At 37.6% G+C, this 12,262-nt stretch overlaps 1 protein-coding gene across 1 annotated transcript in view; it reads left to right on the top strand.

The window, feature by feature from the left end:
• Positions 1-12,262, top strand: part of LOC126456357 (ATP-binding cassette sub-family C member 4-like) — a 246,976-nt gene that overhangs the window by 182,541 nt on the left and 52,173 nt on the right. Inside the window, exon 16 of the mRNA XM_050092111.1 lies at positions 4,860-5,033. Within this exon, the coding sequence (XP_049948068.1) occupies positions 4,860-5,033 (174 nt within the window). The remainder of the gene's footprint in view (positions 1-4,859; positions 5,034-12,262) is intronic.

The raw sequence follows: 12,262 nt of genomic DNA, 5'->3' as shown, positions 1-12,262 counted from the left end.
AAAGAGCATAAGCGGCATTGCAGGTTGGGGCGGGTGGAGAAATCGGCCGTGGCAGAGCACGCACTGAATGAGACCGAACACGTAATAAAATTCGCCGACACGGAAGTTCTGGCTGTAGAGAAGCACTATCATACGCGCTTGTTCAGAGAAGCTGTAGAAATCCAAAAACACGCGAACAGTTTCAACAAGAAAGAGGAAAGCCTTAAGGTAAACGGATCCTGTCTTCCCGTACTGCAGCGAACGACCGTCGCAGGTAGCAAGAGGAGAACCGCACCGGAAATGACCGCGGAGAAGCCCTCGGACGTTGGCGCGCCAGGTACATATAGTCTGCGGCCGCGAGCTCGCCTCCAGTTCACCACCGGCAATGGAGGGTGAAGCTTTGACAATGCCAGCCACTCGTGCTTTCGAAACGTCAGAAAAATCATTAGATGAACGTCGGCCAAAGAACCCGAGACAGAAGCCAATAGGCAGTTTTTTAAACATTACACATGAATATTGAATATAAACACTGAATATAAACATTTAACATAAACACTGAACATAAATATTGAGCTTAAAAAAGTAATTGATAATTTTTATCCTTAATAAATATTTACAAAATATGACCCAGAAGTTGTTAAAAAGCTAGATGAAACAGAGAAATGAAAGAACAATTGAGAGAAGAATTTAAAAAATGGAAAAAAACAACCAAGAATGGAATATGAAAAATTTAAAAAAGGACATCAACCAGTTACCAATGCAATCAGACCAGTCAAAGAAGCAATCAAGGGACTACATGATAATGTGTTAAAAGCGACTGGAGAGAACAGAGAAGTTAGAAAATAAAAATTGTTCCTTATCATCAACATAATTTAGAAAATTTTGACTTTATCATGTCAATTAAACAATAAAAAGTTCACATCATGATTATACATTGAGTGAATCAGAAATAAAGAAACTGAAGACATAAAGAAGGTAAAAATGAAGAAGAATAATCGAATATAAAAATAGGTAAAGAATGCTACAATTTATCGACAATAGCATAGATAAAGATTTTGATTAAAACCTATTGGCAAATTTAAAAGTTTTAGAAAAGTATCAGTAAAATGTAATAGTGATAATTTAACAGTTGGAGAAAGTACATATGAAGGGACTTACTTATTGCTGGTTATAATTGCTGTGGCCCTGACCCAAGATTAGAAGAAAGTTTATCTAGAGGAGATAAAGGAAGTAAACCATTAGACAAAGCTTGTGAAAAAGCATGAAACATTTTACAGAGATAATAAAGTTTTGGAAAAATGCTAAAACAAAGAGATTTGTCTTGCTGAAAAACTGGCTGCAACAGAAGCTGGATCAATAATGAATGGAAAATGAAAATTAGGTATGAGTAGTCACACCAGTCATTAAGTATGTGATTTATAAAAATTCTTTATTAATATTTAGTCTATATAAATGAAAAACTTTAGTATTGTTTAGCTGACCATGGTGGCCAAGCGGTTCTAGGCACTTCAGTCTGGAACCGTGCGACCACTATGTTCATGGGTTCGAATTCTGCCTCGGGCATGGCTGTGTGTGATGTCCTTAGGTTAGTTATGTTTAAGTAGTTCTAAGTTCTAGGGGACTGATGACCTAAGATGTTGTGTCCCATAGTGCTGAGAACCATTTTAGTATTAAACGAGATACTGGCAGAAGTAAAGCTGTGAGGACCGGGCGTGAGTCGTGCTTCGGTAGCTCAGATGGTAGAGCACTTGCCCGCGAAAGGCAAAGGTCCCGAGCTCGAGTCTCGGTCGGGCACACAGTTTTAATCTGCCAGGAAGTTTCATATCAGCGCACACTCCGCTGCAGAGTGAAAATCTCATTCTGGCAACATTTTAGTATTGCTTATACTTTACTTCCAAATACGAGGGCAGTTCAGAAAGTAACCTCCGATTGGTCACAGTGCGGGTTGTGGGGGGAGTAGCGACGCCATCTGTGCGTTCACGCACTCAACAGGTCAGTCGGCATCAAGCCGTGGTCGAGTGAACGTCGTACCTGCGCTAGTTTAGTTTTTGTGGCAGTTTGAAATGTGTGCTGCAATAGAAAACCCCGCCAAATGTGAAGTGCGTGCTGTCATAAGGTTTTTTACAGCCAAAGGATATTCTGCAGCAGCTATTCATCGTGAGCTTTGTGCCGTGTACGGACCAAGAGTTATGAGTGAAGGAGTTGTCCGTGAATGGGTACGTTTATTTAAAAGTGGACGAGAAAACGTTCATGATGAAGAGAGGAGTGGTAGACCATCATTGGTGACTGACGAACTCGTTCAGACAGTTGATGCAAAAGTTCGTGAAAATCGACGTTTCTCAATGTCGGAGTTGTCTACTGGTTTTCCACAGATTTCTAAGACTCTCTTGTACGAGATAGTGACAGCAAGATTGGGTTACCGTAAGTTCTGTGCACGATGGGTGCCCAAAATTCTTACCGACCACCACAAAACTCAAAGAATGGCCTCTGCATTAGACTTTCTGTCACGTTATGAGGACGAAGGAGAACCATTGTTAAACAGTATCGTGACCGGTGACGAAACCTGGATTAAGTACGTGAACCCTGAGACAAAAGAACAATCAAAGATATGGGCACATTCAAATTCTCCTATCAAACCAAGAAAAGCCTCGCAAGATTTTTCTGCCAGAAAACTGATGGCAACGGTGTTTTGGGATGCCAAAGGGGTGTTGTTGGTTGAATTCATGGAACGTGGTACGACCATTAATCAAGACGTGTACTGTGAAACAATAAAAAAGTTACGACGGGCTATACAGAACAAACGCCGTGGTATGCTGACTTCCGGTATCGTTTGTTTGCACGATAACGCCCGTCCTCACTCTGCTTGCAGAACAACGGCCCTTCTTGAGTCCTTCAAGTGGGACGTTATCAACCATCCACCTTACAGCCCAGACCTGGCGCCAAGTGATTATCACCTCTTCGTGCATTTGAAGAAATGACTCGGGTCACAGCGGTTTGATGACGACGAAGAGCTCAAAGATGCGGTCACAGGCTGGCTCCAGGCACAAGTGGGTGATTTTTATGCAGAAGGAATTTCAAAGCTTGTGAAGAGATACGATAAGTGCCTCAATCGCTATGGAGACTATGTAGAAAAATAGTGCAAAGATGTAGTTGTAAGATGTATATATTAAAATATTTTTATTTAACTTGGTGTCTTTTTTAAATCAACCGGAGGTTACTTTCTGATCGGTCCTCGTAATAAAATGAAACCAAAATCAATTAATATTAAATTAAATAACAATGAGATGAATAATAATGTTAATTTTTAAATGATGCTCAAAACAGAAGGAGTTAAGAAAACAGTTGGAGATGTACTTATTACATTATACAATTCTTTTGTAAAAAAGTTATTGAATTTCTAATGAAAAAGAAACAAGATTCTCAAATAACAGAACATGAAGGCTGCTTCTTATCATTACTATTGCCATATTACCATATCTAGCAAGTAGTGACTCACTCACAAGAGGATCTGCAGCCTCTGCAAATGCAATAATGAACATGGAAATAGAAAATAAAGGAAAGAGACTGACAGAAGCAAAAATAAAATAAATATTAAAAATGTAATAATCCTTTACATAATTTAGAGATAGAAGAATTAATTAAACAATTAAAAATTTAAAATTTGGGGGCATTCATGTATTACAAATTAACCATTAATCTAAAAATTACTTAATGCAGAGTAGTTAAATTAGATACATCAGATCATGTTGGCAATCAGTGGATTTGTTATTATAAATCAGAAAATATGAAATTTGTTTTTGTTTTGTTTTCTGGTAATACACCAAAATAATTGAGAAATCATTTGGGAATAAATGATTTATATTGTGATATTGAACGAATACAGAATTTAAGAAATTTATTTTAGGCCATTTGTGTTTATTTGTCTTAAAACTTTGATCACATGTTTAAAACTTTAATAAAATCATTAATCTAATAAAAGGTCATTTCTGACCATAAGTCATATCCTAAATACAAAGGAAAATTAGAAAAAGTCAAAGATTATCAATTATTAGTGAAGCATTATCTAATCATAGTAATAAGATAAAAATATTAGATCAAAAATCAATATATTTAGTAATTAGAACCAAAAATTGAAAAAGAATTAACTTCGAAGTTTGAAGATTTTCAATCAGAAATAAAAAATATGACATATGGTATTCTATCATTAATATGTTTTAGTACCAGTTATTCTGACGGAGTTAGGACTAAAATAATTTGTTTGTTGTGGTTTTCCCCCCATTTATTACATTTCAGGTGTTGTATGACCCTCTGTACATTAATGTGTACTGGCAGACTTCAGTCAACAACTAATTAGTTACTGTAAGTTTAGTTGGAGACTTAACGAATATTCACATTATCTCCCCTGTTTAGTTTATTTTTTGTGTTGTAGAAGACATCTATTACCAGACATTTTTATACAGTGAGGAATTACATTATGAAGTGCACAATATTTATTAAACTGTATTTTTGTTAAACCATATGGGAATGTAATGTGAGATAACTGAATCAAAGAAGTGGTATCCATATTCATGGTGAAAATGCAAGGTATGAACTTTGATTATGATAATGAGGTATGTTTGCATTTTAGCTATCAAAGCAGTTACCTTTCAAAAAAGTACTGATTTGAACCTATCAGCTGCTATACATAGATTACGTTACAAACACTTCCTGTCACAAATTCTTCTGAAATAGGACTCATTCTCAACTTCACAGAATTAGTTGTATAAAAAATGCCAATTTCGGAATCTTCCTCTCACTAAACAAATTTTGTACTGCCACCACTGCATATATTGCGATGGCATGGCCAGTGCCCCAGTCTGGTATACATGTATAACTTTTAGGTTCATTCGGTGGTTCTGGTGTGGGTTTGGCCATATCACAGTCACTCATTCTGACGTGCCTGCTCCAGCATGGGATTCTGCAGATGACTGAGGTGGTCAGCCAGATGACATCAGTGGAGAGAGTGCTTGAGTACACCAAAATACCACAGGAAGCTGCTCTGGAATCTGCACCAGGTAAGAGGGGAAAATACAAAATGTTTCCACTTTGAACAATAAAAGCATGCCTATGGTACAAGGGCTGGATACAAAGTAGTTGTAACAGTGCTGTAGTGTCAAACTGGTGATTCAGTGAGCTGCCATCTGCGTTGACACAATGGAGGCCTGTGTGACGAGTTTGTACAGCGAAAGGGGACAACACTCTGTTAATCTATTGCAGTGTGTAGACGGTTGAACGTCATAATAGCAGTGCAACCACCGTAACATCATGTCTACAAAGACAGGGTAACGTTCTTGGCACAGAATTGAAGTGTCACAAGGTCGGAGTATGCAAGAATCTTTCAAGGGACTGGGTGAAGAGTATGGTGACACGGCATTGCCACACTGGACAGTCGCACAAAGAGTTAAAGCATTCAGATTAAGTAGAGATGCTGTGGAGGATCGCTCCTGTACAGGACAACCATATGTGGATGACAATACAGTTCTTGTTTCCTTGTTGGACGCTAATCGCCGGTAGACAACGCATGTCGTGGGAGCAGAAGTTGGAATATGCCACAAAATTGAGCCCCACATTCTGAGCAACATTCTGGGGTACCACAAAATTGAATCATGTTGGATACCCTATGAAAATGAGGTGCAACAATTGCAATGCTATGCCATCACACAGGATTTGTTGGGCCAGTACCAAAGTAACAACTTTCCTTGACACATCATCACTATCGATGAAATCTGAGCCCGCTCATACGTATCGAACTTGAAACGCCAACCCAGTGAATGGAGGCATCCCAGGTTTCCTCTACAGAAACTATTGTAAACATGATATTCATTGCAGCGTATGACACTGATGGCTTAATACTGCATCACACTCTACTACCAAGGGTGATGGTAAACACTGCTTACTACCACATTGTCCTGCAACACTACTTTTGTCGAGTGCTCAAGCCAAAGGAAAGTCATTTCATGGAACAGCATCCCATCGTTCTGCATGACAATGCACGATGCCACACCAGTGTTGCTGTTCAGGAACTCATGTGCCACTGACAATAGCAGAGTATGGAACATCCACCATACTCACCCAACATGAGTCCCTGCAATTACGATGTCTTTGCCAAAATGCAAGAACCTCTGTGAAGTATCTGGTACAACACCAGAGAAGACATTATGCACGTGATAGAGTGGTCAACATGGGACATCAACGGAAACAGACACAGATGGTATATGACGCCTTCCTGACAGTTGGCAAAAGGTCATAAATAGTGTGGGCGATTGTATTGAAGATTTCACAATAAAATCAGTTTGGAGAAAAATCATAGTTCTCATTACTCTCTATGCAGCCTTTGCATGTAAAATAATATCTTGATGTTGCTACATAGTGCTGGGTGAGAGTCATATGAAACTCTTGATGCTAAAGTACGATAAAATTGAAGGTAATACCTATTTCTGGCTGACTTTTTTCATGTAGGAAACAATATAAATTGTATTATAAAATAAGTATAAAATTAAGGGGAAAGAAGTGATAACATTTTCATTTTGTACATTCCTTTTTCAGAAAAAATCAATTTAAGAAAAGAATTTAAACGTATTACATTTATTACTTAAACTTTCCTCATTCTTTCTTATTTAGCAGGTATAAGATTATTATGAAAACAAACAAAAATTTCATTACCAAAAAGTGCAAAACAAACCCCCCCCCCCTCATAGCCCTCCACAAATCTTCTGTGTTTCAGACTTTTCTGACCCTATGTATATGGCACTACATGGAGGCTCCATTCATCTGGACAGCTATTAGGTTTATAGGGACAATGTTGGTTGTTTTAGTCAAATGGTAACCTTACACATTACATTGACCTCTGGTTATACACACTTCCCTCAGTCATTGTATGTAGTAGAGTTTGGTTGAAGTAAAGAATCTTGGACATTGTATATATAGTTCCTGACAGCAGTTTGAAATTCAATCAAAAACCTGGTATTTTCAACAGTTAATTTTGGATCTAAATATATGACCCTCTTTGCATTATTGTATTTTAATTGAAGAGGCTAAATATAAATAACATGCAATGTCAAATACAGTACTCAAATTAACATTGAAAATAGAATAATTTGTGTTTAAAATGAGGTATGTTCGATATTAATTTAAATGGAGATTACCTCAACATCGTCTGTTGACAGTTTTTATCACCACTATACTCTGTCAGAGGCACCAAGTTTAAAGTGAATGATATTTGTTTTTATTATAACTTTCTTATTTTTACAGGTAAATGAATCTGATGGAATTTTAGCATAGGATCGATGCCCTTATGAAACCGTTATCTGCAGAATAGGGTAGTGCATTAGGCTGCATAAGTTACAGGGGCAAGGGGCAGAAATTTTTGTTAATTTCTCAGCCAAATATTAACCGATTTCTTAAATTCAAAATGCTAACATAATCTACATAAAAAGAACAATTCAGTAAAATTATAGTGAATATACTCAGATATCATTAAATATTTATTTTTTCAGCTTGAAAATTGAAAGTTAATATTCAAATGTGAGATACTTCTTCCCATACATAATTATGTAGGCGATTGTGACCTGTGTTTTATTGTTGAATACCACACACAATTTTACAGTAGTCTTCTGAGTGATAACGATTTTCCTTCTGCAAGTCATGTTGATCGCATTGATAGAATATTTCATTACAAAATTAAATGGACTTCTGTCAACAAATGCCTTTCAGCTGTGTAATTCGTTTAATACCAACAAATTCATCATTTACCTTCAGATAAATATTTGGTGTACCAAAATACCAAGTTTCTTGAGGAAATATTTCATTACTTCTATTTTTTATATACAAGTTTTTCTTGTTACCTAAACAAGAAACATCAGTAGTTTGTAGTTCATAGAAATATATAGGAACTTTAGGATTTTTCTCATTGTTCAAGCTCATAATTTGGTACATATTTAACAACAGGTACACAAATTTCCTCAGATTGTACAACAATTTTATCTTCGTTTAGAAGTGTATCTTTTATTTCAACCCCAGCATCATTGTAGTGAGCTCATCTAAGCATCTGCAGCACTGGAAATATAAGTGAAAATTACAGTAAGCTTCCCTTGCAGTAAAATTTCTTAATAGTTCCCAAAGAAAACACAGATAATATTTAGCAGATATAACACTTCATTTCATGAGTCTTTCGTTTTATCTTTAAGGTACGAATTCAAATACAACAAAACTGATGATGAAATAAAAGGATGCTCTAGTCTGTATGTAACATTACTGATTATTTTCTTTCTTTATGGTTATCAAATCAGATAGCTTTGTCACATAATTATCAGTTAATTTTTATTAGATTTTCCATCATAAGTTGGGTAATCTGTACCATCAGCTTCAATAATACTGAAGCTAATGTACAGTTCAGCATGATTAGGATGAAGTCATCTATCTCCTATATTTTGTTAATTTCTGTTATTTTAGGAGTATTTTTTGATTGCCCATTCACAGGGAATGAGTAGAACTGATAGATGTCTGTGTCGTTCATCTAATAAGGAAAAAACTTTATTAAGATATTTCTAAAGTAACTGCTACAGTAGCAGCATTAAGGTCAATGAAATCATCATTTTAATCAGTTATAGTAATTTCTAAATCCTGTATGGTGTCAAAAGTTGGGGCATACACAGAATAATGAGGTTCATGAATTAGTGGTCTACCAAATTCAGTATTAGGCTTGAATGAAGCAATAATATTAGTTTCTTTACGAAAATGATCAATATGCTACACAAACATTTCATCATCTAAATTAAAAATAATGTTAGTTAACTCATAGAGAATAATTTAATGAACATTCCCAGCAATAACTTTTTTGTTAGCTTCAATAGTTTCACCACTAAATCCAAGAACACTTCCAATACTATCTTTCATATCAATATATAATTTAATACCACTCTGAATAATAATTCTATTTAAAGTTTGTCTGTTTTAATTTGAATATTTGTCTTTTTTGTATGAATAAATTTTTCTGAACTTTGAAACTATATTGATATACAGGAAGTTCTATCTTTTCTCCAGCACAATACAATTTCTTATTTTCTAATGTAATATTTGGAGTAGCAGAGATGCCACCACATAGCCCAAATGCATTGATCAGGACGTATAATATAGCACTGCACTCGACTGTGTCAAGTCACTTCCACATTCGGAGAGCGTTTGACTTTGCTTTCTGTATGTCTCTACATTTACAATCAATTTTAGAAGACTGAACGAGATGTTATGTCATGATCGCATATACAGATCTGACCTCAAATCGATAGAATTGCGAAAAGTGACCAGGGAATAGGTGTATATCGACCGAATATAAAGCCTAATGCGATGAACTTGAGGAAGTACTTTGCTATCTTCTGGTTTGCACCAAACAATTTGTATATCGGATCAAGTATGCTGCAACAGGAGGAATCCTGGAAAACGTGTACATCGAAACGAAGGGAATAACGGAGGGAGTCAATTTTTTTCGCATTGTGACTGCATTATACAGTGTGTCTATTGAGGTACCAGTGATTCCGGATGCATCAGTCACGTGACATAGCCTGCGTTCTACTCTTATACAGCTACGTGTTCCGTATGTGTTTTAAAACACTGTCTACTTGCGTTCGTTAACGGTAAACCTGTCGGTCATCAGAGGACTTCCATCTCATGTGTGAAGAAACATGACACACTCCTCTAAAGAGCTTTCATTTATGCGATCGCCCCTGTCGCATCTTGGGTGTAAAATCGAGACTTCAGTGTCATAACTAACTTAACGGTAAGAGCTTGTGTTGCGCATTGTCCGAGTGATGCGCCGTTTACAAGTTAGTGACGGAATGATTTGTAATTTTCACATATCGGATACTGCTGCTTTGCGTTTATCTGTTTCCTTGTAGGATGTATCCCGCGCAAGTAACTATCATTTTATGTAGGCCTAATGCAGCCATCGTATAATTTCTGAACCGCGATTGGATGTGAACAGTGGACACTATACGTCTGTGCAAAGCTATATTGCGCTCGTATGATGCACAACAAATGTTTTACCATTCGACAAGATAGTTCAGCGTAAAGAAACTGTGAAGAAGGATGTATGTCTGATAGGGGGGAAAGGTATCCGGTCTAACATTATAGCCAGTTTTTAAGTGCAGAACGTCGCAGTCTTAGGAGTGTGTGTGTTTATTTTCTCTATCTTACCAATACCTTCCAAGTACAGATCCTAAACTCTAGAACAATAATTTAGAATTGATAGCTTCGTTGATATAGCTAAAAATGTATCCAACTCAGTTCGTCTCGAACTCCATCGCGCAAAAAAATAAGTCTTTTATTGTTCTTCTTAACTGTATTCTATTACATTACGGCACTTTGAAATCTGTTACTACACATCGATAAGGAGTGTAAGCTCCTCGACATGGTAACATCTCGAGAAATCTCGCGCACTTGGCTGGGCTGGGACTTGGAGAGCTATATTCATTCACGAGACGTGGAGTGTAGCGCTCTTCTTCTGATCGCTTGGAGAATAATTCTCTAACGGTGCTGCAGGGTGTGTTGGTCAATGACCATGTGAGGTTGGTCTTTTACCTAAGACGGGGAGAATGCTCTGTGACTTCCATACGCTGAGAGATAGATCGTAAATTAAACACTATGTTCGAAATGTTACAAATATGTAGAGCATTGTCTAATGCACTTTGATCATGTATGTGTTCGAGAATTAACAATAAATGCATGTACTGCACAGTAATCCACCCACATTCGTAATCATACTCATAAAGTGATGTAAAAGGGGCTGTTTAGCTGTGATACTGAAATTGGGGGCCATGCTGTCACATCAATGGCCGGTGCTGAACCTAGTGTAAAATTCTTCGAACTATCATGTCTGGTGCTTAATATTACAGTACATCGAAGGTATCTTTTGCATCACATCCGCGCATCGGTTGCCATATAATGATTGAGTGAGATAGCCTGTTTGAGTTGGGGGAGAAGTTTTGTGGGTGGGAGACAACTTCTGGAGGTTGCTAGCAGCTAAACAGCGATCGCGTACATGAGAGCAGGATTACGAATAACTCGAAATGGAACGTCGAGCCATCATCTGTACCGTCACGGCGACATATGAACTTAAATGTAAAGGTCATGAAAAACTTTCGCATGATAGTTTGGAAACTCTCCACAACGCTGGGAAACTGTTCTACTTTCCTTATGTTGTGTGTTTTATTTAAAAATAATTCAATGTTATGCTATCTGTGGTAAGAATATGATTTACATAGGGTGATGTCTATTTTTCTGTGAGAGGTCGTAGATCAGAGCGTCTTAATGCCAGTTTAGGATGTGACATAGAGGTCGAAGTCGTGGCAGAAAAAAGAAATGTTTGGCAGTGTACGAAGCGCGTTAGAAAACAGTGTTTCAAACAAGTAAACATGACCACAGTGGGCGTTTCTTGCGATTTACAGTATAGTACGTGGGATACGATCGTTCTCCTAGAGTAGAGGTGATGAAACTTTAAACTACTCTCTGCATTTTGAGGGGTAAATTAAGTGAGGGGCGAAGTATGCCGTTAGGGCTGCACGCTGTGCTACTCTGGGAAGCATTGCGAAATATCCCTCTATCTCCTTTTCTCTGTCTCTTTCTCTCTCTCCGCTCTGGACCCCCAACGCACCTTTGCGTCAACGTGCGGTAAATGGCGTCTATGTGAGTTCTATATCAGATGAAGTTATTTGAGCTTCTATAGTTGTTAATTTTTGTCTGCTGGGGGGGGGGGGGGGGTAGAGTATAACGATGCCATGATCTTGGGCTTATAGATTTGAATGGACGTGGATCTATAGTACTTGTATGTAGTTTGGGGACGCACCACAATGCGCGCATTTCCGCCGAATGGTCGAAACATGGCCCTGTCGCAGTAACTCAGTTCGCTCTGTTTCTAGACGGGCTGCAGAAGATGGTGGATATGGCTTTGTTCGACTTCTGCTTAGTCCCGACTTAAAATTGTATGATCACATGCGCAAAGCTGTAGAAATGGGAGCAGTTGCAAGATGTGTAAGGACTGACTAAGACCATGTTGGATTTTTACTGTAGCAGATAGGTTCGAGAAAGGTGACTCACTTCGAGATACTGTTCACTTGTGGCTGTGATCTTTCTCAATGATTCATCGCCTTTAACTCAGTGATATATAACAGAACATCTGACATGGTATCGAGATAGAATACGTTACACATACTGGATAAATATCTAGTGGCGTGAGGGAGTTGCAAATACCGGT

The sequence above is a fragment of the Schistocerca serialis genome, chromosome 2 (assembly GCF_023864345.2).
Source record: "Schistocerca serialis cubense isolate TAMUIC-IGC-003099 chromosome 2, iqSchSeri2.2, whole genome shotgun sequence".
Taxonomy (NCBI): Eukaryota; Metazoa; Arthropoda; class Insecta; order Orthoptera; family Acrididae; genus Schistocerca; species Schistocerca serialis.
The sequence above is the reverse complement of the archived record's forward strand: the minus strand, read 5'-3'. Positions and strand labels throughout refer to the sequence as shown.